Raw genomic sequence first — 26,814 nt, 5'->3', positions numbered from 1 at the left:
TCAACACACTACTAACTCAACCAGCCCCACCCCTTTATTCTGTGAATGAATTATTTAACCCTCATCCGTCCCTCACGTCATTTTGACCTGAAATGATTTTTTTTTAATTTTTGAGTGTTCATCGGAGTAGTTGAATAACTTAGGACTTTTGTGGCACTTGAACCACAAATTATTTTTTTTAAAGTAACAAATTAGTCCCTAGCGGGTCAATTTGACCCCCTTAGGAATTAATGGCATGCAAAATGCTCAAAATTAAAACAAAAATTTACCAAAAAAAAACTATTTTATAATGTCTACATGTGTATCTGAATGCGTTCTGAAGAGATAAACTCAATAACTGACTTTAGGACCCAGTGGAACAGCTCAGCCGCTCCATATAGAGCTATAAGGCCATCTAGTGGCAAGAGTCATGAAATATCATCTTCTGTTATTATTACTCTCAGCCTCAGACGTCACGCCCATGGACCATTGGCTGAATGTCTGATGCATATGGCACACTTTTCTGGAAACACTTCAGGAATTTTGAAGTCATCATCTGATTGGTTGAATTTTATAGGATGTCCGCGAGACATGTGTGTTGCGTTCTTTAAATCAGTCCATGCAGCCACACTCCCTCGTGGAAGAAGAACGTAGTCGTGTTTACAACTGTGACAATGAGCGCTTACCAGGATCGACTAAACGCTGGATTTTCAAAAGTATGTGAAGTTCGCATTGCTGTTCGTATTGCAAGTTCATTGTTGTAAACTTGCACAATGTTCTTGAATTAATTATTTATAGATGCACGCCGATCTGTTATTGCAGGGACATCGACTTTACATTTTCACACCCCTAAACATGACGCGGAACAAAACGAATTGTGATTGGTTGCGTTACATATCAAACGTCCTCTTGGGCGGTCCTCGACCAATGAAAGCTGCAAAAGTCACGTGATTTCAGTAGTTTGGTGGTTTGACACACGATACGAATCATGATTCAACTCGCTGATTCGATACACTCCGAAGCTTCATGAAGCAGTGTTTTGAAATCTGTTATCACTATATGGGGCGGCAGTGGCTATGGGGCGGCAGTGGCTCAGTGGTTCATGTAGGTTGTCTACAAACCGGAAGGTTGGTGGTTCGATCCCCGGTTCCATATGACCAAGTGCCGAGGTGTCCATGAGCAAGACACCTAACCCCAGCTGCTCCCGACAAGCTGGATGGCGCCTTGCATGGCTGACACCGCCGTCGGTGTGTGAATGGGTGAATGTGAGGCAAAAATGTAAAGCGCTTTGGATGGCCGTAGGTCTGTTAAAAGCGCTATATAAATGCAGTCCATTTACCATTTACCATATATAAGTCGTTATTTAGTTTTTTTGGCGCACCAAAAATATTATCGTTGCTGTATAATATTTATATTGAACCACTGTACTCACATGGACTGATTTAAATATGTTTTTTGTACATTAATGGATCTTAAGAGTGTAAATTGCTTTGCTCCCTATGGAGGCCTCACTGAGCCTTCAGATTTCAACACAAATATCTTAATTTCTTACGGGTGTGGAACGACATGAGGGAGAGTAATAAATTACATTATTTTCATTTTTGGGTGAACTAACCCTTTAAATTATATTATTTATTGATAAAATCTAGTAATTTAAAGGTAAAAAAACAAAAAAACAAAAATGGCATAAAAATGAAATGACAAGCTTTCTGGATCAAAAAAAAAAAGTATAATTTTAGGACCCGCAAGGGAAGGATTTGTGTGAGGTGACGGATGAGGAACATTGTGAAGTGTTGGTTCCCGGAGGAAAACTCAAGACTACAATGGAGCTGTTTCAGGGAGTTCAGAAACACTGACACTGAGAAACACTGACACTGAGAAGAACTCCCGCTGGAGGGACTTTTTGCTTTGGAATTTTTTTTTTAGTGAGCAACATAGGTGCTTTAATATTTGAATAAGTTTATCATGTAATCTGATGCAGATTGCAGACGTGTCAAGCCGACACTCAGCAATAAATAACAAAATTGCTCTGTACTTACAAGATCACAAGCATGGCGGAACTACCGACACAAACGTGGCACAAAAAACACCAATGGAGCACACAGGCTCCTTATCTATTAATATGAAAGATCTTTTTGAACACCCTCTTGAAGTTTTCATTGCACAGCGGGTATATGAAGGGATTGAGCGTGGAGTTGATGTACCCTAGCCAAATGGTAAACATATGAAGGTCGTGATGGACGCAGGTCTCACACAAGGCCATGACCATGAAGGTGATGAAGTACGGGATCCAGCACACCATAAACACACCAATGATGAAGCCCAGCTGCCGGGCGGCTTTCCGCTCCTTTCGGATGCGCATGCTGTGGATGCTCTGTTTAGACTGTTCGCAGAGCTTCTGCCATGTTTGCTTTGCGGGCAGCGTGTTGGTGGCGTCCAGCGGAGGGCTGTTCTCGGCCCATGGTGATGGAGGCGATGGTGGAGTGTTGTGATTGCAGAGAACTGTGGTGTAATTGTGAATATCCACCGTCTGCGCACTCTCACAGATGTTACCAACAGAGTTTGGCACTAGCACATTGCAGTCATTCACATTTATGAAGGTTTGGGGCTGGGTGTTGTTCTCGGACTGCAGAAAGGCGAGAGATAAAGATGGCTGTCTCAGCGTGCATTCGGCAACGGTTTCCCCATCATCGCTCGGAAAGGAACTCTCGGAGTCTTGAATGGTCTGTCTCAAGCGTTTCGAAAGACTGAACATTGGTTTCTTCTTATAGCAACTCTTCCTCTTTGCCTCAGTCAAGGAATCGGGGTTGTCCTCATTAATGTCCCTTGAGTTGTAAGGCTGTTCCAGGCTGTACTGATCCAACAGACCCTCGTTTTGAGAATACGCATGCGAAGCCAGACTCTCTCTCTCCGAGGCTTTGGTCGCCTTCAGCTGAAGTCCATTTGCCAAGGTGTCATCCGCTTCCGTTTTCACCATAGGACCGGCAAAGTTCTCCCATTCCCTGTAATGATCCCGGACTGCAATGAAAATCTGCGAGTAGAACAGAAGCATCAGAAAGGAAGGGATGTAGAAGTTGAGGATGGCGGTCAGAACTTTGAACCACGTCACCAAGCGGAAGTCCGTGTCACACTGGTTCTCCAGTTCTGGCTTCCTGTCGACCCGAGCAAACATCCGCCAGCCCAGGATGGGAATGATCCATGTCATGGAGAGAAGCCACGCGCTACAAATCAGCAATGTCGCTCTCCCTCGTGTCCGATACTTCAAATACTGCAAGGGGTGTCGTACGGAGCGGTACCTGTCCAAGCAAAGAATGAACAAACTGAAAATGGAAGCCGTGCTTGCCACATAGTCCATGACCAGCCAGAACTGGCAAATAACATGACCGAGTTTCCACTCATCCTCAAGAAGATAGACCAGATTCAAGGGCATGACCGTAGCCCCGACAATGAGGTCCGCTATCGATAGGCTGACGATGTAGAGGTTCCCAACCGTGTGTAAAGTCCGTTCCTTTCTGACGGCAAAAAGCACAAGCAGGTTCATGATAACCGTCAGGAGGGACAGCGTGCCAAGGAGGATCCCCAGCACCGCATTGTTCATGTGATGATGAAAAGGGACGGACGCGTTCACCAGAGTCGTGACGTTGGGCTCGGGAGGTTCTTGAAGGATTCTCTTGACTTGGCTGTTTGTGGTGGTAAGTATTGTAGTGGCCTCCATTGGGCAGTCCGACATTTCACATGATGTCAAACTTGTGAGAAAGCACATAGTCACTTTGGGGTTTAAAAATCATATCCAAATGGAGTTTCTGAAAGACAAAACCAAAGAGAAGGCATTAAACTAGTGAATTCTTGTGTGTACACATTCCTAAAGGGGGTTTTAACAGCGATGCCATCGAAGAACCATTTTTGGTTCCTCGAAACGTCAGTAAAATATGGAGTGCCGCAAGGCTCTGTGTTAGGCCCTCTGTTGTTCTCAATATATATGCTGCCTCTTGATAATATTATAAGAAAACATGGAATTAATTTCCACTGTTATGCCGATGATACTCAGTTAGGGTTGTGCGGCATGACGATATATATTGGATGGACGAAATAAAAAGTCTATCGTTTCATATTATGCTCTATCATTTATTTCAGGGTGTCGCAAAATACATTTTCATTATTTGGATGACTGTAATCTTAAATGCCGCCACCGTGAGGATGCAGGCAGAAATGTGAATACCGGTAACAGCATTGTGAGTGAAGGGGAGACCGGGTGGCTCCGAGCAGGAGTGTGTGTTCATGTGTCACAATGTATCAGCGCTGTAGCTCAATATAATGATACACATCCGATGGTCTAAAATCGCTTTAATGTTCAAACTGGCAAGTCTTTTCCATATTGATGTTATTGAATGGTGTAAAATCACTCGAATGTTCAAACTGACAAGCCTTTAAACACATACAATTGACAAACTTTCTGCGTGTGTTGACTCTGTGTTTGAGTTCGCCTCCGTGTTGCTTCCATGCCAATGACTGGATGGGGTGGAGTCACGTGACTACGCATGTTGTAGTGTGTTTTAAAGGGGAAAGTATTAACAGGATTAAAAAACGAAATTACGTCGGTTAGAGGTTCTGAATTTTGGTTTCCATTACTTTTCTATTAATCGTCCAGCCCTACGTCAGGTGCTAAAAATAAACCACAGAGTAAAATGAACAGGCTTTTCCTTGCGACACTCCATATAACAGAGACTCGCGAAGATGGAATAATTTAAATGGAGTCAATGTCTCATTCATCACAACTTGTTTCGTAATTGGATGAATCAGCGTTTGTGAATAAATCTTTTAAATTCATGATTTAATGACAAACACTTTTAAATAAAGTGAGAAAAATAATCACATATGAATGAGTACATTTTTTAATAATTTAAAATGTACAAAAAGAAATAGTCCTTTCCATGTGGTCAACATACACTGCCCGGCCAAAAAAAAGTAACTGTTTCAAAGTTCACAGTGATTTTTATGTTTCCAGCATGATATTATGTTCTTCCAATCCTAACTGATGGATTATGTAGCTTTTCATTTCTTAAACAACCATGTATAGGATGCATTATGGCCATATTCAAGGATGACAATGTCAAGATTTATCAGGCTCAAACTGTGAAAGAATGGTTGGGAGGGAACATGAAGGATCATTTTCACACATGAATTGGCACCTCTGAGTCCAGTCCTTAAATTCATTGAAAGATCTGGACCAAAAATGAATACACCTCTTGATGAAAATAAATGCTGTGATGTTTTTCCATCAACAGGTGCAACTTTTGGTCCAGATCTTGTATTGACAATGCAAGAGTCCAGCACTCTGTAAAGTCTCCTCCAGCACATTCCATGGACATCTGGTCTGAAAACCAGGTGTGTTCAGGCGCATTGTTGGTGCGTTGCTAATTTGAGGAACTGAAAACGACTGCACCATTGACCAACACAAACCTGCTCTAAAGTCAATAGTGTAGTGTTTTTTTGTTATTTAAAGGGCATGGTTAGTAGGTTAGTAATATGAGCCTATAGGCGGTGCACAACGCGCATACACTCTGATTATTACACACACAGGCACAAGCGCAGCAGCTCACACACATTTTTAAATAATAAAAATAAAAGGATTCCTCTCTGGAGGAGCGTTCAGTCTTGTAGTTAGCGAAACCGCCATGGTGCGAGCGCAACTGGCTTTTAAAGGGAATGGGAGATGTGACTCTGATTGGTGTATTGCACGTTAAGCCCAAAACACACCCATAACTCATTAAGAGACCATGCGCTGGGCGCTGAGTGTTTTTCCCGTCGTTAAACTAAGAGCACCTGTGCCATGAGCTTCAGACCATGAGCTCAGATCGGTAAAATAGGGCCCAATGTGTTAAAGATATAAAATATTGGATGGCCTGTAATTTTCTTCTGTTAATCTCAGATATTGTCTGAATTTAATAGAAGATATTACTAATTGGACCAAAAACCTGTACACAGAATCTCTAGAAGGATTTACTGTCACTTCATCCACCACAGTAAAAGACCTGGGTGTTATATTAGACAGCAACTTGTCTCATATTTCATGTTACAAAAACAGCCTTCTTCCACCTTAGAAACGTCTCTAAGCTACGGAACATGTTATCTGTCTCTGATGCAGAAAAGTTAGTTCATGTATTCATGACCTCTAGACTGGATTACTGTAATGCATTACTAGCGGGTTGTCCTGAATCCTCAATAAACAAGCAATTTATCCAAAATGCAGTTGCTAGAGTTCTTTCTAGGTCAAGAAAATATGATCATATAACACCAAGTTTATTATCTCTACACTGGTTACCTATTAGGTTCCATATTGATTATTAAGTATTGCTATTGACCTATAAGGCCCTAAACGGTTCAGCTCTTGTGTATTTAACCGATCTTCTGTCACCCTACAATCCATCTCGCTCTTTAAGATCACAAAACTCTGGGCTTCTGGCCTACCTAGCAGGATATCTAAGTCCACTAAAGGAGGGAGGGTGTTTTCGCACCTGGCTCATTTGGAGTGTTTGTTTTCTCCCTTAGTTCAGTTTGTTTTTAGGCATATATGAACACGGCAATTGTACTCGGATCCAAAACAATTGTTCAGAGATCGCCTGAACGAGGCCTGATTGAAAACAAACTCGGGCGGTTCAGTTGAGGTGAGAAACAATTCAGAAAAATGGACCAACGAATCAAGCGATATCATAATTCATAACAGGAAATGCTATCCCTTAAAGGTGCCTTGCCACACGTATTTCATTACTTTTTTGGTAATGTCTGAAGTTCTACCATGGACTCTGTAAAAATGTTTTATGTTTATGTTTTATTTCAAAATTTTGAAAATATGCCTTGGTTACGTTGTTTCAAGCCATTCTAGCATGGTATAGAAAGCCTGCAGGAAGACTCAGATATGTGCCAGTTCTCATTAATATTCAACGAGCTAAGCTGCTTGACTCTTACTGGCTAACAGCTAGCTAATAAGAACCTGGCTATCAGCATCATTTACCCAGTAACAAGTAAACAAGTAGAGGAACTTTGTTTACTATCATCTGGAATTGCTGCAGAAATGGCTTCTTCAGGTATATTGCCATATATAAATGACCCTGAATCTGAAGAGGAGACAGAAGCACCACAAGAACCGTAACCACCTCGTGTAGCCATGGATGTCTCTGAATGGTAATTTACGTGCAAGTAAACCGTCAAACAGTTTGAAAAGTTATAAAATGTATTTGTGGCAAAATTGTCTTCTGACATTTTCACTTTTACAGGCTAGTGGCCAAATGTGTTTAGGCTATATGACAAAAAAGGGCTATGCCTGCATTTGGAGACATGGCGACTGTCTTAGATAGACATTCAAAGACAAATAGCCTACTTGTAATTTTGGCATTACAGAAGCAAAGATGGAGCCTGGTAGTTTTGCCATTTGAAATGATAATTACAGCATGTTCTTATAGCTTATTAGGCCTACACAGCTCTTCAGGGTGCTGCAGAAAGTTTGCTTCACATGAATGGGCCTTCCCAACATTCAGAGGTCTATTAAATCTATATGTAATTACCGCTGCAAAGTATATAATGACCGCTGTCAATGGCAACAGGTTTTGTGCTTTTGATTCACGTCTTTCATATCATTCCGCAAGAAGTCAGTTCGCTTATTGCAATGGAATTTCATTGAAAGTGAAAGTCAGCTAGTAAGATGTTGCCACGCAACACCTGAAACTGTCAAGTGTCATCTGTGTCAAGTGTCATTTATTTTGCCAGCGGAAGTCACGAAACGGTTAATCATATTTCATTGGTTACCTTCTTTTTTTTTTAGACCCACAGCAACGTTTTTGCGAAGCCTCTGCTGAACACGCCAAAGTTGATGAAGTCACTCTCCTCAAAATGTGATGAACAGAGAACTAATTTCGAATTATAGTGTTGTGGCATTGTTCCAAAAATAAACTGAAGCCATTTAACCTTCAACCCTGGGTTCTTGAGCGACATGTGCATTGTTGAAGTTCTATTTGTGCATAGTGCACAAGCCGGTTGATGTTCATTGAGCTAGACAAATTCTGTGGCCGCGGTCTCAACTGGGCGAGCTCATGAATAGTAATGAGCTCAGGCAACACCACGTCAGACTGACCAGCTTTTGTAATTGGCTTGATTTCTCTCTGCTTATTTATTTTCAGTGGCTAGAGCTGACAGAGGAGGTAGCAGTTTATTTTCACATTCACGACATAACACAAAAACATATGGACCTAACATATTTTAAAAAATACAAGTAAAAACGGTTTTGTGAGGCAGGGCACCTTTAAAGGATTAGTTCACTTCAAAATGAAAATTTCCTGATAATTTACTCACCCCTATATCATCCAAGATGTTCATGTCATGTGTTTGTTTTATTTTTTTAAATGAAAATGGCCGATGGTTTGGCTAGATAAGACCCTATTCCTCGGCTGGGATCGTGCAGAGCCTCTGAAGCCCTTCCTTTGAAACGGCATTGATTTGGACCTTCAGCCGTTGGTTGCCATTGAAGTCCATCATGTGGAGAAAAATCCTGGAATGTTTTCCTCAAAAAACGTAATTTCTTTTCGACTGAAGAAAGAAAGACATTAACATCTTGGATGAGATGAGTAAATTAGCAGGAAATTTTCATTTTGAAGTGAACTAATCATTTAATGCTCTCCATTTTGCACCACTCTGTTTGTTGTTAGGATGACAGACAGTTAAAAAGTTACAGGCTGGTCTGCCTGAGAGGTCTAACAGCACTAGTCAATATCAAAATGATGGCCAATCAGATCTTAATGTTCACTGAAGACGAGTATGAATTCCAACATGGTGCTTTTAGTTTTTACAGTAAAAGAGTGCATGTGATAAGAAATAAGTAGCCAAACATTTTATATTTTACGATGGATGTTTAACAACCCAGTCACATGCAATGCCATTTTGATTTGAAAATATGCTATAATTTAAACAATGATGTAATTTCTAACTGAATGTGACGAGACAAAAACAAGTTTTTTACATAGGCCTATTAGACATATTAGACTATATAGGCTACAATTAGAATTTGAACTTTTTTTTATCATTCTTATTTCTTCTTTATTTCCCTAAATCCCTTTTAATCCTTTCATTATTTAAAGTCTTTAAATAAAATAAAAAACTTTGGTCACCCCCAATGTTCAAGACATGGTTACAGCCTTGGTTTGCATGTGTGACGACAGCTACAGATAAAGCCACAATTAGCTTGTGGTCACAGAGCGAACTTGTCAATCATCTTGATGCATGACACGAGAACTCGAGAAGGACCTGGCTGCAGCCTAGACCCCCCCCTTACCTACTCTGATTGGTTCCATCGTCTTTCATAGGCATACATGATAGAAAATATGTTTGTATTTGTAGTTGGTGACGGAAGGAGTGTTATTTAAAAAACTGGAAAAGCTGTGCAGTTTAACAGAAGGAAAAAAAACATTCGCCTGTTACTCCCAATGTCACTGAAATTATTGTTTCGGTAAATTAAGCTGGTCTTTAGGCTAACGCATGGACAACACCACAACATTAAAAACAATTGCTTGATTATCCACAGCAGGAGGGTCAGGTCTTCAGGTAGAGGCATTCATTAAATGATTTATGACATTTTGATTATTTCGGTCAAATATTGTGATTCACTTTATGAAGCAGGCTATATTAAATCGAGATCTCCGAGACCCGTTTTGTGACCGAATCTTTTGAAACGATTATTTTAAATCAACTGGTTCACAATAAATAACATATGATTCATTCAACATGTCCTCCAACCCAGTGGTTCCCAACCTTTTTAACTCAAAGGCCCCCCTCCTCTCCGAATAAATACTGCAAGGCCCACCGACCCCCGCCAATGTTATTAAAAAAAAAATCACGATATATTAACATTCAGTGTTCTTTTTTGCAAACATACTTTGCAGACATTCTTTACAACTTAGAAGTACTTACTCTGCTCAGTTATACAGTACATTAAGTACAAATAAACAAAAGTCGACCTGCCATACCAAACAAGACCACAGGGAGATGCCAAATGACCTCAAATAACTATTATACGGGTCCATTCATAATTAATAAACACACTAAAATACAAATGAAAAAATAAAATTATTCTGAATGTGTGGAAATTTAGCCATCTGAAGTCGATGTCATCAGTGAACAGTTCCTCTGTCAGAACAAATAATATGGAGCTGATGCCAGTGTAACACCAGTGATACTCACAAACTTCTTCAAAGCACACTTCTTCGGCGAGCATCCGTTATAAAACACTCGAAGTCCATTAATTTTGACAACTACGTGAATATATTGTAATGTGTTCATGCAGAAATACGATGTTATATCGATCAGTGAGCCGAGAGCGCACGTTTTTGTTTGAGCATCAATAACATACTCGCGCGTGACTAAGTATGACTCCTGCATGTCACTGTAATCGTCTTTACCTTCATTACAATCGTGACCCAAACAAAACTTTATTCAGTGATCCGAGAGCGCACATACACGGTTTGCGCATCAATTATAACGGACACACGCGTGCCTAATGTATGTCACTCGAATCGTCTTTACCTTCATTACAACCATCATCCATCAAAACTTTAGCGACACTGGTTTGCTTTATCCAACTGAAATGTGTAGTTTGCATATCCTGTGTTCATGAAGCGGTTGGGTGTTTTGAGCCGCCATTCAGTCAGTATTTCACACAGCGCGATTAGGAACGCCTTGGGCTGCTCCGAATCCAAAACAATCACTGAATACGTACGAGAGAGGTGGTTCTTTGTTGTAATTCATATTTTTTATTTATATAATTTATCTTTTATTATTTAACGTATCAATGATACAATTATTGAATTATATTAATATATATTAATATATCACTGTGGCCCCCTAGTGGGCCCACAGGTTGGGAACCACTGCTCCAACCAATATGCCTATATAGGTTGTTTGTCACTTCCCTGAAATACGACCCATAGGAGCGTTTACTAAAGTTCCGCCCCTATCGACAACAGGACACTTTCATTTTAATTTATGAAATACGACCCATAGGAGCGTTTACTAAAGTTGTGCCCCTATTGACAACAGGACACTTTCATTTTAATGCTTAATTTCCTTTTATTTGCGTCATTTTTCAGGTTTTGCATAGCTCAAATGATAGAACATTGCAAAATACAACATCATGTAATCATGTGATCATGCAATCGTGGGTTCGATCCCAGGGAACACATTTGCTCATAAAGTGTATATGTACTATATATCACTGGGTAGGTTTAGGGGTGGGGTGGGTGTAGTTCTTAATAAAAAATGATTTTTGCTAAATGGAAATATGACAAATGTTGGTAAAAAGTCCACACATTGCATTTAAATGAACACGCATTTTAATTGGTAACGACAGTCATACGTCATTTCATGACAACAGACGTAACGCAACACTGTCCTTATTTGTACACCAGCTAGAGGGTGCATGACTTAAAAACTTAAATAAAGGTCGTAATAAGGTGCTTAAAAAACGACCTATAGAGTCGTTTTTTGGAGGACAGTCTGGATTCATTTGTGAATTCAAATGATCTAAAAGATTAAACTTGCAGTAGCAAACAACTCAGTGATTCAATCATACGGACATAGAGAGTTAGGTTAAAAACACCTGAATTTGTCTCAGATTAAGTGTGCCCTAGATTGAGCTAAATCTTGTTTGTGTGGCATTAGACACCTCTCTTTTACAGTTTTGTAACTGGATTGATGACATTCGCTTATCAATCCATACACTACTCTGACATACACCAACTACAAACGTTTTCTATCATGTATGCCTATTAAAGGCGAATGAGCCAATCAGAGTAAGTGTGGGGCGGGGCAACACGTGCATACCCGCCCCCAGGCACAGCCCCTCTCCGATCTACAGGCTGCAGCCAGGGGCATGTTCATAGCTCAAACTGGTGCGCAACGTTTTGCTACGGTTTCCGGATGAACGTCATGTTTCCTGGAAACGGTGTGCAACAGGTTTGAGATGCGTTTTATCTCGTTTGGTGGGTGTGTCAAAAATGTCAGCCCAATCAGTAGCAACATGTATATAAACCAAGCAGTATTAAAGAGACAGCTCACACAATGGGTCCAAGTAAATTTGTTTACAAATGTGTCCGCTGCAGCTCAGTATGTATACGCAACAATTGAAAATATTAAAAAACATGATTGTCGTAAAAAAAAAGAAAATTATACAGTATATATATCAACATGGTGATGTATTTATTTATATTTTTAGCTTCATTGCAAGGCAAATTTCATATATGAGAATTAAGTGCTTTACATAAAAATGAGAAAGAAAATACAAGCTATTAAAAAAGTAAGAACTATAAATAAAATAAAATAAAATTAGAATTGATTAACAGGAGATAAAAAAAGTTAATTAAATGGGACTTGTATGTTGTCTTTTATTCTGGATGGCAAGGGCAGTGATTGCATGTATTTTGCAGTATTAAACACGTATTTATATCGATTTCATCAGGCTCCGAAAATTCCTCAAAAAGATCACAAAGAATGGCCTTCTCAGCTGCCATAGTTGCAACTCTTGCGTCATCAGAACAGGGTGTTCAACGCAGCACCGTTTCCGTTTAAAAAACGTTTTGCAACATTTTGTCGGGGCTGAACGCAGCCCAGGTGTACTTGGATGACACAGAGGGAACTCTGACCAATAAGAGGACAGTTTTACTGACATGTGAATTGCATAAACACATTTTGGTACACTTTAAGGGCGTTTTCACACCTACCTTGTTTGGTCCGGATTTTCGGACTTTTCAGTTTGGTCCGAATCAAAATTACAGGTGTGAAACCTCCCCCGTACCACGGTCCGGACCAAACAGACGAAATTTGGTCCGACGAAAAGAGGTAGTCTCGGTCCGGATCAAACTGAACAAAGGTTTGGTTCGTTTCTAGTGTGAAAGCATTTTCTGTATGGTTCGGACTTTCAGACCATTTACAGGGAGTTCCTGTTTATGTTTAAATATTATAATGTTATTTTTAAATTCAATCTAGGCTACATTGATAGTGAAAAGTGAAAATATGCGCAATATGTTAGAAGACAGAAAGTCAGAAATAATTTTGAACGAAATTTTGTATGATTTTGCTTAGAAAGCATTTCTTTAATGGGAATTTCGTTTTGTATAAATTGTATCTTAATTTTAATCAAAGTTTAATCAGATAATTGCCTGGATTTAATAAATAAGATCCAAATAGTCTATAGCAGACAATAATCGTGGGAGCGATCACATGCTTTACTCATGAACTGGAGCGCGTCTCAAATAAACCGAAACTCAGCAGGCTACTTGCCTCACAAACATGAGAAATATGTGTATATAAAGCTTGAAATGTCCACTTTTAAACTTAACGAATAAAAAATAGTCAAGCAATGCGCACTGTTCAATAGTGGCAACGATATGCGTCCGTCCATTCATTCTTGTCTAAGACGCTGACGTCAGACGCATGTCCGTTTACAACCAATCAATGTCCAGATGCAGCCCACATATAGATGATGACGAGTGGACGCAAGTGCGTCATGTAAAGTTCTTTAGTCCGCTCAAATAATTGCAATGTGAAACCAAACCAAAACTAACCGAATGTATAAAAAGTATCAAAACATGAACTTCGGGTTCGGACCTTGGTGCGGACTTTCAGGTGTGAAAACGCCCTAAAATGTTGCCTTGTGAAAAAGAACCAAACCAAGAAGAAAATGCAACATTGTAACAAGTCAATTTTTCGGAACAAAGCAAACAATCTACAGATGTGAAAACGCCCTTGGTTTGAAAATTATTTAATAAATGTATGTATTATGTTCTAACTAGTGCTGGGGAAGATTAATCGTGATTAATCGCATCCAAAATAAAAGTTTGTGTTTACATAATATATGTGTGTGTACTGTGTACAATTATTATGTATATATAAATACACACACGCATGAATATATTTAAGATATATTTGCATGTATATAATGTATATATAATTTATCTTATAACATATTTTTCTTAAATATATATATATGTATGTGTGTGTATTTATATACTTGTACTTAGGGAAACCACAATGGAAAATGGTCAAAAAAGTAGTTTTTATATAAAATTATAATTTTCTTTTCTATTTAAATGTGCATTTCTTTAGAAATTGATAGATTTCTAGTATACTTGGGACTCGTGGAAACCAAAAATAAGTAGATCCCTATTATTTAATCCCTATCGTTCCCTTTAATTTGGCTTACTCATCCTCACACTCATCACATGATATTACAATAAAATAAAAATATTGCTGTATTCATTTTCTAAAAAGAATATATAATATAAAAATATTTTTGATACTTTTACATAAACGCAACTATACTAACTGCAATCATATAGTTGATGCTAATATCTTTAAAAAAATCCCAATGGGAAATACATTACTGCAATTCCACTAGTACATCCAAATGGACACATTTAAATTTTATCTATTTACTGTAAAACTATGTTAAACAAAGTTGATTTGTGAATAAAAATGTATAATTTACTAGATCTAATGTAAATATCTAAGATGCTGCATCCCCTTTGAGAAGAAATTAATTGTTGCCATATGGCAACGCTGTACCAAAAAGGGTTAAGAGTACACTCTAAAACACTGGGTTGTTTCTACCCATGTTTGGGTCAAATATGGACAAACACATTTTTTTATTAAAATTTAAAATCCAACGGATGGGTTCCCTTTCAAGGGAACTCCCGTTGCATCGAATGACGCTATGGGGAACGCTTGCGTGATGAAGTCATGAAGCACATGTGAAATCAGTCCAATAGTGTGAGGGAACGTCAGAGGCGGATGACGTCATGAACCAGGAAGTATAAAGCCTGCCAAAACAAAGCCGCGCTAGCTTCTGTTGTCTTCAGTAGCGCTTTGTGTGATCAGTGATTCAGTGTTTTTCTAGTTCAGTAAAATAACTTTAAACAACACTATGGCGGATAAGCAGCAGTTTAGAGTGTGTGTTCACCCTTGCCCTCGTTTCATTACGGGTGGGGACACACACATTCTTTGTGTTGCTTGTTTGGGAGAGGAGCATGCACGGTCAGCGCTCGAGGGGCCTTTACGGACACTCCGATCCCGCCTGGCGTTCTTTCGCGAGGACGTTCAGGCTCGCGTTCCTCAGGGCTCTGGTCCCGCTGCTGCTGAGGCACAGCGGCGATCACAGTCCTGGGGTTCGCAAATGGATGTATCAGCGAGGATAGAGACGGGCCCATCCTTATCTCTTCCTTCACCTGATAGATCCAGTGCCTTTTCTCTGGGTTTGGAAGCACGTGCTGCGGTTTCTTCCGCCCCGATTGAGGCACCTCTGATGCAGCTTTCCAGTTCTGAGGATCTGGAAAGTGTTAGTGTCAGAGAAATAGAGGATTCGCCACCTCAGTCACAAGCATTTGAAGAGCTAGTTGAGGTTGTGACACGGGCTGTAGAGCGATTAAACATTGATTGGCCCGCTGATAAGCAGGACGTTCGTTCAAAAAGCAAGTTAGACGAACGTTATCTGCCGACTCGATCACAACCTCAACGCTGGGGTCTGCCGTTTTTCCCTGATCTCCACACTGAGGTGTCGAGATCATGGGAGAAACCAGTTTCATATAGGGTGTATAGTGCACAAACATCAAACTATTCCACTATATTAAACTATAAAGAGCACGGTTATGGGGAGATGCCCAAAATAGAAGATAATTTAGCGAGCTATTTATCCCCTGATTCGGCATCTTCCCTAAAGGCCCCGGCATTACCCACTAAGCCAGTTCGCACAACATCTGCTCTAGTGGGTAAGGCTTATTCAGCTTCTGGTCAGGCTGCAGCATGCTTACACACCATGTCGCTGTTGCAGGCCTACCAGGCTGAATTATTAAGTGATATTGATGAGGGTGGGGGAATTGGGCCCGAAGTAGTGTGTGAGCTACGTCGGGCCACAGATTTGTCTCTTAGGGCTACCAAGGAGACGGCTAAATCAATCGGCCGCTCTATGGCAGCCTTGGTGGCTACTGAGAGACATCTCTGGCTGAATCTCAGTTCGATTAAGGAGAAAGATAAGAACTTTCTGATGGACGCGCCCGTGTCTCCTTCGGGCCTCTTCGGCAACACAGTTAATGCTGTTGTTGAGAGGTTCCAGGAGGCATCCAAACAGACGGTCGCGTTCCAGAAGCTCCTCCCCCGCCGCTCACATTTCACTGGGGCTGCCGATCACAGAGAGCAGCCCCAAACATCAAAAGCCAGCTCTTCATACCGTGCCACTCAGAAAGATTGGGGACACGGGAAGCGCAATCTGCGGGGAAAAGGTCCTGACGCCCGAGGGGTCAGGATTATGGGGGCGTTCCTCCCCGAAGGGAAGCAGTGTACACCTCATTATACGGTGCCTGTCTCCCTTCGGCGCCCTCTGGAGGTCGGTCTGCCAACCCTGCCCCCTCTGGTGTTACAGGGCGCAGCGGTCTCCCAAGAGTGTGTATCCCAGGGTCCACCCAGAAATGTAGTGGTCCTGGGCTGCATGCCCCCTCCAAGGAGGGTCCTAGAGCAGTCAGTTCAGGTGTTCCCTGCCGGTTCGCCGTTACAGGGCACCGTTCTGACAGTTCAACAAAAACCAGAAGCCATTCTCGAGAGGATGGTACCTCTAGAAAACTTCTTGGCAGCGTGGAAGCTACTGCCAAATGTTTCTCGTTGGGTCCTGCACACTATAGAAAAAGGGTATCAAATACAGTTCGGGTCTCGCCCGCCCAGGTTTATGGGGGTCCTACCCACAGTGGTGGGCCCCGAGCAGGTTCTGGTAATGGAACAAGAAGTAAAAGCCCTGTTAGAGAAAGGGGCCATAGAATATGTACCTCACTCAGACAGGGAAGCCGGGTTTTACAACCGGTACTTCATAGTTCCAAAGAAGGATGGGGGTCTGCGTCCCATTTTAGATCTTCGGGTGCTGAACGAGGCGGTCATGCAACTCAAGTTCAAGATGTTAACCTTGAGACAAATCGTGCCACAGATCAGGTCCGAGGACTGGTTTGTCACGATAGATCTCAAGGACGCATATTTCCACATTTCCATCCTTCCATATCACAGGAAGTTCCTGAGGTTTGCTTTCGGGGGGAAAGCATACCAATACAGAGTTCTTCCATTCGGTCTAGCACTTTCACCCCGCACTTTCACGAAATGCGTAGATGCAGCCCTGGCGCCTATGCGCCTGCAGGGGATTTGTATCATGAATTACATCGACGATTGGTTGATTCTAGCTCATTCGCATCAGGTAGCGGTTCGGCATCGAGATGTCGTTCTCGCTCACATGAAGAAGTAAAAAAAAAAAAAGGGGTTACGGCTGAACGCCAAAAAGAGTGTGCTTTCTCCACTTCAGAGGACCACTTTTCTAGGCGTGGTATGGGATTCAGTGTCGATGCAGGCACGCCTGTCACCGGCACGGATAGAGTCTATACTGTCAGCAGTAAAGAGAGTAAAACTAGGCCAGTCACTCACTATAAAACAGTTTCAAAGAATTCTGGGTCTGATGGCAGCATCATCCAACGTGATACCTTTTGGACTGCTGTACATGAGACCCCTACAGTGGTGGCTCAGAACCAAAGGGTTTTCCCCGAGGGGCAACCCTTTTCGCATGATCAGGGTCAGGCGGCGCTGCTTACGTGCCCTGGTTATGTGGAAGAAACCTTGGTTCCTGTCCCAGGGTCCTGTGTTGGGAGCTTCTGGTCGTCGCAAGATGCTAACGACAGATGCTTCTCTCACAGGCTGGGGAGCGGTCCTGGAGGGTCGCTCAGCTCAGGGTCTGTGGGGAGACCACCATCTCTCGTGGCACATCAATCGCCTGGAGATGTTGGCGGTGTTTCTTGCCCTCAAGAATTTCCTCACAGACCTCAGGGGCCAGCATGTGCTGGTTCGTACGGACAACACATCGGTGGTCGTCTATATAAATCACCAGGGGGGTCTGCGTTCACGTCCGCTATGCAAGTTGGCACGCCAGATCCTCCTGTGGTCTCAGGGGAAGTTCCTCTCCCTCAGAGCGGCTTATATCCCTGGGGCCCAGAATATAGGAGCAGACGTCCTGTTGAGGCAGGGGCTGAGGCCCGGGGAATGGAGGCTCCACCCCGAGGTGGTGGAGCAGATTTGGAGGGTGTTCGGCCGGGCTCAAGTGGATCTGTTTGCGTCTCGAGAGACGTCTCACTGTCCACTCTGGTTCTCCCTCACGCATCCAGCTCCGCTGGGGCTGGATGCTATGGTACAGGCGTGGCCGAGGCTGCGCCTGTATGCTTTTCCCCCGATCGCTCTGCTCCCGGAAGTTCTGGAGATAGTTCTCAGGGACCAAGTGCGCCTTGTTCTGATAGCCCCGCGTTGGCCGGGCAGGGTATGGTTTCCCAATGTAGTGTCGCTCCTCGACGGGCATCCACTCCAGTTGCCAGTCAGGAGGGACCTTCTGTCCCAAGCAGAGGGGTCAATATTCCACCCCTGTCCAGAACTATGGAATCTATGGGCGTGGCCTCTGAGGGGGCCCAGCTCATATGGTCGGGTCTTTCAACCGAGGTTGTAGATACCATTCTTCACTCCAGAGCTCCATCCACGAGGAAGCTTTACGCTCTGAAATGGACAGTGTTCACTTCTTGGTGTAGTAGCCGTCACCAGGACCCAGTTAACTGCCCGGTTGGTACAGTGCTGGAGTTCCTGCAGGAACGGTTTAATGCAGGTCTATCCCCCTCCACATTGAAAGTGTATGTGGCGGCCATTGGTGCTTACCACACTCTTCTGGGTGGGTTATCTGTGGGTAAAGATCCGTTGGTGTCTCGTTTCCTTCGTGGTACTTTGAGGCTGAGGCCTGTAGTTCGCACCAGGGTGCCGGTGTGGGACCTGGCTAAGGTCCTCCAGGGCCTGTCCCAGGCTCCCTTTGACCACTGGAAGAGGTTCAGGCTAAGTTTCTGACTTTAAAAACTCTGTTCCTCCTTGCTATTTCATCTCTTAAGAGGATAGGAGATCTTCAGGCTCTTTCTGTTGCACCCTCGTGCTTGGAGTTTGCACCTGGCATGGTCAAGGCTTTCCTTCATCCTAGGCCAGGTTATATTCCTAAGGTCCCTACTAACGTAGCTAGATCTATTATTCTTCAGGCCTTCTGTCCTCCACCTTTCCTCAATCCGGACCAGGAGAAAAATAATTTGCTTTGCCCTGTGAGGGCTTTAGATGCGTATGTCCACAGAGCTGCCCTGTGGCGTAAAACAGAACAACTGTTCGTGTGCTTCGGGCCCCCCAACAAGGGGTCCCCAGCATCTAAGCAAAGAATGAGCAAGTGGGTGGTTGAGACTATCTCACTGGCTTATGAGTCGGTCGGACGGCCTTCTCCCTTGGCCGTCCGGTCCCACTCTACTAGGAGTATGGCGGCCTCTAAGGCCCTTATTTCAGGAGTGGCTCTGCAGGACGTTTGTGATGCGGCGGGTTGGTCCTCACCGCATACATTCGTCAGGTTCTACTCTTTGGACTTGGACTCTACACCAGGGTTTGGGGTTTTGTCGTCCTAGTGCTGCTTTTTCACACTGAACAGGCATGTCTCGCTATGGTGGCGTTGGTATTAACGTTCCCCATAGCGTCATTCGATGCAACGGGAGTTCCCTTGAAAGGGAACGCCTCGGTTACGACTGTAACCTCGGTTCCCTGAAGAGGGAACGAGCATTGCATCGTCCTGCCATATCTCCTACATGCCTGTCAAAGCGACTACTTCAGACTTTCGAAGCTAGCGCGGCTTTGTTTTGGCAGGCTTTATACTTCCTGGTTCATGACGTCATCCGCCTCTGACGTTCCCTCACACTATTGGACTGATTTCACATGTGCTTCATGACTTCATCACGCAAGCGTTCCCCATAGCGTCATTCGATGCAACGCTCGTTCCCTTTTCAGGGAACCGAGGTTACAGTCGTAACCGAGGCGTTTGTCCATATTTGACCCGAAAATTGGTTTGAACAACCCAGCATTTTTAAAGAGTGTACTGTGCACTTATTGATGTGTGACTACACTGAAAGAAATGTTAATATTAAAAATATTGTTTAGCATCACTGAATCATATCAAACAAAAAAAATGGCTCTTTATGATAACAATTGCAGATTATCCATTTTTACAGTGTTCAATGAATGGAGACATTCATCATTTTGATGGTGTTAGTGAGTTCCACAATCCACACAACTGAAATGTTGTGTGCTCATTAAGCTGCCGCCGCTGAGACCATGGATGTTCAGAAAATATGAGTCAAACAGTGTCTTGTTGCTAAGAGAGATGGTTTCGATCCATTCTTCACCATAAATAAGCCCTAGACCTTATCAAACCCTTCCCTGTGTCTTTTCTATCCTCTCACCTTAGATTCTGTGAAGTGTCGGCCATCTAAATGTACTATGGTGTTGTTGTCAGGGCTATTCATTAAAAATTCATGTTCCGGAACGATGTGTGAATGTTTGCACACATATAACACTTTCCATCTTTCATACATAAGTTGCATTTGTGATATGACAAATTTGGATAAGAGAAGCCATGTGTGCAACTGATATAATGTGATGCTTTGCTTATGCATAAATGTTTTCCCTGTAATTCCAAAACTCTATAATTGTCTTTCTTCCAAATGGAGAAATTTTGCAGAATTTCCAAGCTGCTCTGAATAAGTGTGAAGGCAATTGAATATCAATGATCTACTGTCTGTTCCACGGCTTCATAAAACCTGAAATATAGTCTTTAATGCTACTTTTTGGTCACGGCTTACTGTTGTTTTATAGAAAAGAGCAGCATTTTAAAAATGTCTACCTTCGTGTTTCACAGAATACAGAAAGTCATAGTGGTTTAGTTTTGTTTTTGGCTGAACTGTACATGTAATCTCCACTTTAATCTGAATTTTAGGTTTGAAAACTCTTATGCTACAATGCTCTTTAATGTTTGCGCAACAATTTTACATTCATACAATAATTTTTAGTACTGCTGATGCTTGAGGAAAACCTGAACACATGCCACGAGACAAAACAGGTCATCAATTCAATTCAATTCACATTTATTTGTAAATGTTTCAAAATGGATATCGTTTCAAAGCAGCTTTACAGAACATGCAATTTAGTGATTTGTTATCAGAGGTGACTGTGTCCAAGTTATGGATTTGAGAAATGTACATAAAATCACATGTATTAATAAACAATGTATTCATTTAAGGCAGAAACAATGATCTGTAAAGAATACATGTTGTTAACAAATGATTAGGATATAGCCTATAGAAAAATAAATTTAGCATTGGTGCATGTTGATTCATCCAAAGTAGTGGCATTATGAAGAACTGATATATCACTATAAATCAGAATTATATATGATATTATATCTTACCATCGCATAGTAGCCAATAGCAACATGAAAATCAAGCACTCAGATTTAGCTTTTTTTTTTTTTTTTAGGTATAAACACATAAATAATGGCCAAGAATCCACGCATATACACTTGTACCAAATATTTATGTTTTTGTGTAAACTTGAGAGCTCACAGGTTTACAGATTTTTGTAGATTATCCAAACATATGTGTAATGATTACACGACGCGTAATGTAAAGGGACGATGCGTAAAACTTGCACGCGTTATCTCTAAAGAGTTGTGCGTAAAATGTTCACCTTTCTCCTTTTACTGACAAACCGTTATTTCTTTCTGATGAAGATGGTGCTCGCGGAGAAGCGGCGCTTCAGTCACACCTGTGGAATGCGCGTGAACTCGAATCATTCTGTCACCCTTCACGAGAGCGAGTCACTTTTACATAAAAGATTTAGTGCTTCGCTTCATTGACATGAATTGACATTAATGTAATTAGGTTATAGGTTATAAGCACGGATGGAAACTTACCCTTCGGACTTGCAGTGAAATCTCGGCAGGAATGGCGCTTATCTCCACAGATTTGGTGTTCACTTCGAGTGAACTGGACGCTGAATGACGCTTTACTGCTCTGGAGAGCCTCATGGATGTCTCATAGATGGACCGGTGACACACACACACACACACACACACACACACACACACACACACACACACACACACACACACACACACACACACACACACGTCTGGCGCGCTATCTTTGTAGGGACTCTCCATAGACGTAATGGTTTTTATACTACAAACTGTAAATTCTATCCCCTTACACTAACCCTACCCATAAACCTACCCATCACACACAACTTTAAGCATTTTTATTAGAACTTATTCTGAATTATTTATAAGCTTTTGTACCCATGGACCTCATTGTAGGTCCCCACAGTGACACAAGTCCCCCATGAGTCTGTGTGCATTCAGGTTGAAGTCCCCACCAGGATAGAAAAACATGACCCCCCCCCCCCACACACACACACACACACACACACACAGACACACACGGCTGGTTCACTATTTTTGTGGGGACTCTCCATAGGCGTAATTGGTTTTTATACTGTACAAACTGTATCTTCTCTCCCCTAACACTATACCTACCCATCACAGAAAACTTTATGCATTTTTACATTTTCAAAAAACATCACCTAGTACGATTTATAAGATGATTTCCTCACAGGGACCAAAACATTGTCCCTACAAGGACAAGGATTTAAGATATTATCATCTTTGTGGGTACATTTTGTTCCTATAATGTAGTGAACACCTGAACCACAACACACACACGCGCACACACACGCACGCACACACACACACACACACACACACACACACACACACACACACACACACACACACACACACACACACACACACACACACACACACACACACACACACACACACACACACACACACACACACACACACACACACACACACAACACACACACAGAGAGAGAGAGAGAGAGAGAGAGAGAGAGAGAAATCCATTCTTTACAATGACTTGTATGACCATTTATTTGTAATATAACAAGGACTCGTATTTAAACATATTTACATTTAATTCTGCCACAATCAAAAATTAAGAAATTGACTCAATCTTATCTATGCAATCTTATATGTATACACTAGTTCTGGGCAATTGATTAAATCACATCCAAAATAAAAGTTTGCGTTTACATAATATATGTGTACTGTGTATAATTATGATGTATATTTAAAGACACACTCCTTCATGTAAACATTTAAGAAATATTTGCATGTACTGTATATATATTTATATAATTTCTTATATATAAATATTTTATATATAAATATATATTTTTTCTTAAATAGGTACACACACATGCATGTGTGTGTATTTAGCCAGACATAATAATTATACACACACATATGTTTTACAAACTTTTATTTTGGATGCGATTATTGCGATTAATCGATTGCCCAGCCCTAACATATACATATACTGAACTATTCACCAGTGAACTTTACATTTTTAGCCATATTTTCCTGAAATACACATCTAATTCACATTTATAATGGCAAAAAATACCATAATCATGCCTGTATAATTATATATGATGACAGGAATAATACAGCAATAATCACTAGACATAACGGTAACACAAGACAATGAACTGAGGGAGAATGAAGGCTTAAATACACAGAGGAAGGAACAGGAAACAGGTGTGACACTAATCAGGGATTAAGGCAACTAATGAAAGAACTAGAACAATGAAAACTGACGGTACAGATCCACTTTTGCTGCACGACTGAAGCGTGGTGTTGTGACTCTTCCCCTCATGTGCACGTTGATGGGTGTTCCTCAAGTTAACCGCTATGGGCGTGCTTTTGAGCCAGCGGGTAATGAAAAACAAAGGACCCGCGAGAGACTCTACTATTGGATAGTCGCATCACGTTCAACGGATTAATTTGCATAAAGATGGGCATCGGTCAGCTTTTTTGAATGCCTTCCCGGGATGCTTTGTGGGCGCGTTAAAGTCGCTTGATGTCACCCATAGGAATAAAGTTGAGTGCAGCGCGAGAGAAGTATTGCACAGACAATTGGATCCGCACCCAGAGGCTCAGTCCACGGAGACGCCTTTAACTGTATACGTAAAAATGTTGTATCTTATTGGCGTTTCGTCCAGATGGATCCAGCGTTTTGGGAGCCTGAAGGCCTGTTCAGACCGGGACGATTTTCGCACGCGTTTATCGCCGACGTTTAACGCCTCGGGACTAAACAATGGGCGCCAATGTGAGTGTTCACACCGACGCGCAAAACGCCAGGCGTAAAAGCGTCATTTTTAAAAAAACGCCTCGGGTTCGTTTTTTTATTTTGACGCGGCGCGTAAAAAACTGTCCGACCAATGAGATCGGCGCTTTTGTTCACGTGCCTGGAGCTGCTGAAGTGACAGTAAAACATGACTTGGTGGCGCTCGAGCACAAAACGGTCTTGCCGAGCACACATTGACACGACGAAGAAGTAGTAAGTAGACAAAGAAGAAGATGGGCTGCTAATGCTGCTTGCCAGTTAGCAAAAAGTGTGTGAATGGTTTTGTCCATATACATAATATGTCTATGGTTTTGGCAAGCACGTAAATACTGTCTCTCTTCTCCTTCTGTGTGACAAGCGAGTGTCAGAGGCTTAAAGTGCCGCAGCACCATCTTGTGTACCGGGAGCGCATCGACTGAATGTGCACGTTCACTCGGCGCAGCGGCAGTGAAAATCGCTTGGGTGTGAACACTCAAGACGCGCCGAAAAACGGCACGAAAAACGCTGGCGATAAGCGCGCGCGATATTCGTCCCGGTGTGTACAGGCCTTGAAACCGCTATTTTTTTAAACCGGGTCCCAGAGTGGATAAATCTGAAAACAACACCTTTGCGTTCGCACATGCTCAAGTCTTCTTCTACATTTTTACAGTATCTCTGTGGCAGAATTACAGCACCACATACTGTTCTGGCATCGTTTTTGAGTCGGTTACGTGTGCGCAGATATTTCTTGTGACACGGAAAAAAAGATTGGATTGGGAAAGCTCTGGCTTTCTTGAGGATGTGGCCTAAGGCTGCGTTTAATCCAATAATGCACAGATCTGATCTTTTGACCATATCTGATTTTTTGGCCCTCCTGTTAACATTCACTTTAGACACGACTGGTATCTGTGTTTACATTAATCCCTGCCCAAAATGATTGTAAATGATCGCTTTACTATGCACATAGTAGACCCCCTGCTTTTAAATGGCTATTATTACAAATATTTATATAATTCATGTTGGGTGGCCATGATTATATGCCAGCATGGACAAGATAACAGCTGTCATGGATGTTTGACTGAACGGACAGGAAAATTATTATTGTTTCTTATTTTATCCAGCCTACAGCGCATTAGATCTAGAATTCTGAAGTGAAATAAAGTAGCGCTGTAAGATTACATTTTTTGAACGAGGTCGCACGAGTGAGTAGCCTAAAGCTTGTTGGTTTAATTACAGTGAAGTTATCACCTCATTGCTGAGAAATATAATGTATCTTTCAGTAGTGAAGCTGTTTTATTTATAAAACTCATGGGCAGAGGTTGAAAACCAGCTCCTGAATGTTTGTGTGTTAATTCTGCGCAATTTCTTTCTCTTATAAAGTTTCCACCTCAATAAAAAAGCTGCTTGCGAGTTGCTTATAGTCATTAAGATTCAAATGGTTATATAATTTCAAATAGTCTTATGTATTTATTGTTATTATTATTATTTTTATTAGTTATCATCAGGCCCGTCGCAAGGGGGGTGCGAGGCCCTGTGCGAAAGTGATATGCGAGGCCCAGGGGTATATTAACGGGGCTCTACTGTTGCTATAGTGACGAACAATTGGTTGTTTATGTGGATATTTAAGAAAAATTGTATATTCAGTTTAACAGCATTAGGTTCAAAAACTGTGTAACTTTCACATTTTGACGCTTAAATTATGTTCTAAATTGTGAATGGGTCAAACTCGTTTGCAAAACTGCCTGAATCCACTTGAATTAATTTGAACTAATTCTCAGTCAGTAAAATAAACAGACAGTAGGCTATTGAGAGAACACCCAGCGCTGTTTTTCAGTTGTTTTCCTTAGTGAATGTTGCTTTTGCAGTTTTCAGATTTAAAAATGTTTAAAACGTCTAGCGATAGAGTGTGCTTTACTCGTTCGGCGGCACTGATGCTCCGAAAGGTGCGTAATAGTTAGACTATGGTTATTTAACTTTATTGTTGTAAAGGCTCCTTTAAGAGAGGGCTTTTATTTTAACATCATATTTCACTTTCGGGCTGAGCAGTCTCGTGCAATAATCTGCCTTTGCCTGCTGAACTTTAATGGTCTGTTAGCCGATCGCTGAAAGGACATTTATTCCTGTTTAGTTTTATTATTTCCTATGGGTGGACCCATAGGTTGAATGGACCTCCGGTTAGCATGTTTCACCTTTTTGGCTAGGTTACCAAGGTGTTAGCCATTGACCTACATGTAAGCCTGTTTGAACCCTACTAACCCTCCTGAATAGAGTCTCCATGCAATAAATGCACATCCTTCAATGAGCGCTGATTTCTAATGTAGCCTATTTACTTGAATTTCTTAGGTAGCCTAATATCTGGTTTGACCCATTTCAGAGGCAGCCAAAATCAGAATTTGAATGGACTGTGAATAAAGCTCTACGAGCCTGACGTGTGATGCCTGACATGTATGCGCATGAATCCACATGAATCACTGTCACACGCAGTCTCACGCAAAGATAAATATTGTAAGTTACAAAAAAAAATGTTGTTACTGCATAGGCCTAATACATTTTTAACAAGCAGAATAATACAGCATCACAATACACGTTTTTAGCAATGTCTTTTAATTATTATAGTATTTTGAAGGACAAAAACATAGGCCTAAACTTTAACTATTGGCTTTTACATCAAGTCAGCTGTCATTTTACTTTG

At 41.6% G+C, this 26,814-nt stretch overlaps 1 protein-coding gene across 1 annotated transcript; it reads right to left on the bottom strand.

Moving 5' to 3' along the window:
- Window positions 1–2,089: 2,089 nt before the first annotated feature.
- hrh1 (histamine receptor H1) lies at window positions 2,090–3,742 on the bottom strand (the record flags this gene model as incomplete). The annotated part of the gene is made up of 1 exon (XM_079844253.1): window positions 2,090–3,742. One exon carries the CDS (start codon window positions 3,740–3,742, stop codon window positions 2,090–2,092), a length of 1,653 nt encoding a protein of 550 aa, XP_079700379.1.
- Between the last annotated feature and the right edge of the window lie 23,072 nt (window positions 3,743–26,814).

Source organism: Gobio gobio, assembly GCF_949357685.1.
Source record: "Gobio gobio genome assembly, chromosome: 19".
In the NCBI taxonomy this organism is placed as follows: Eukaryota; Metazoa; Chordata; class Actinopteri; order Cypriniformes; family Gobionidae; genus Gobio; species Gobio gobio.
The sequence above is the reverse complement of the archived record's forward strand: the minus strand, read 5'-3'. Positions and strand labels throughout refer to the sequence as shown.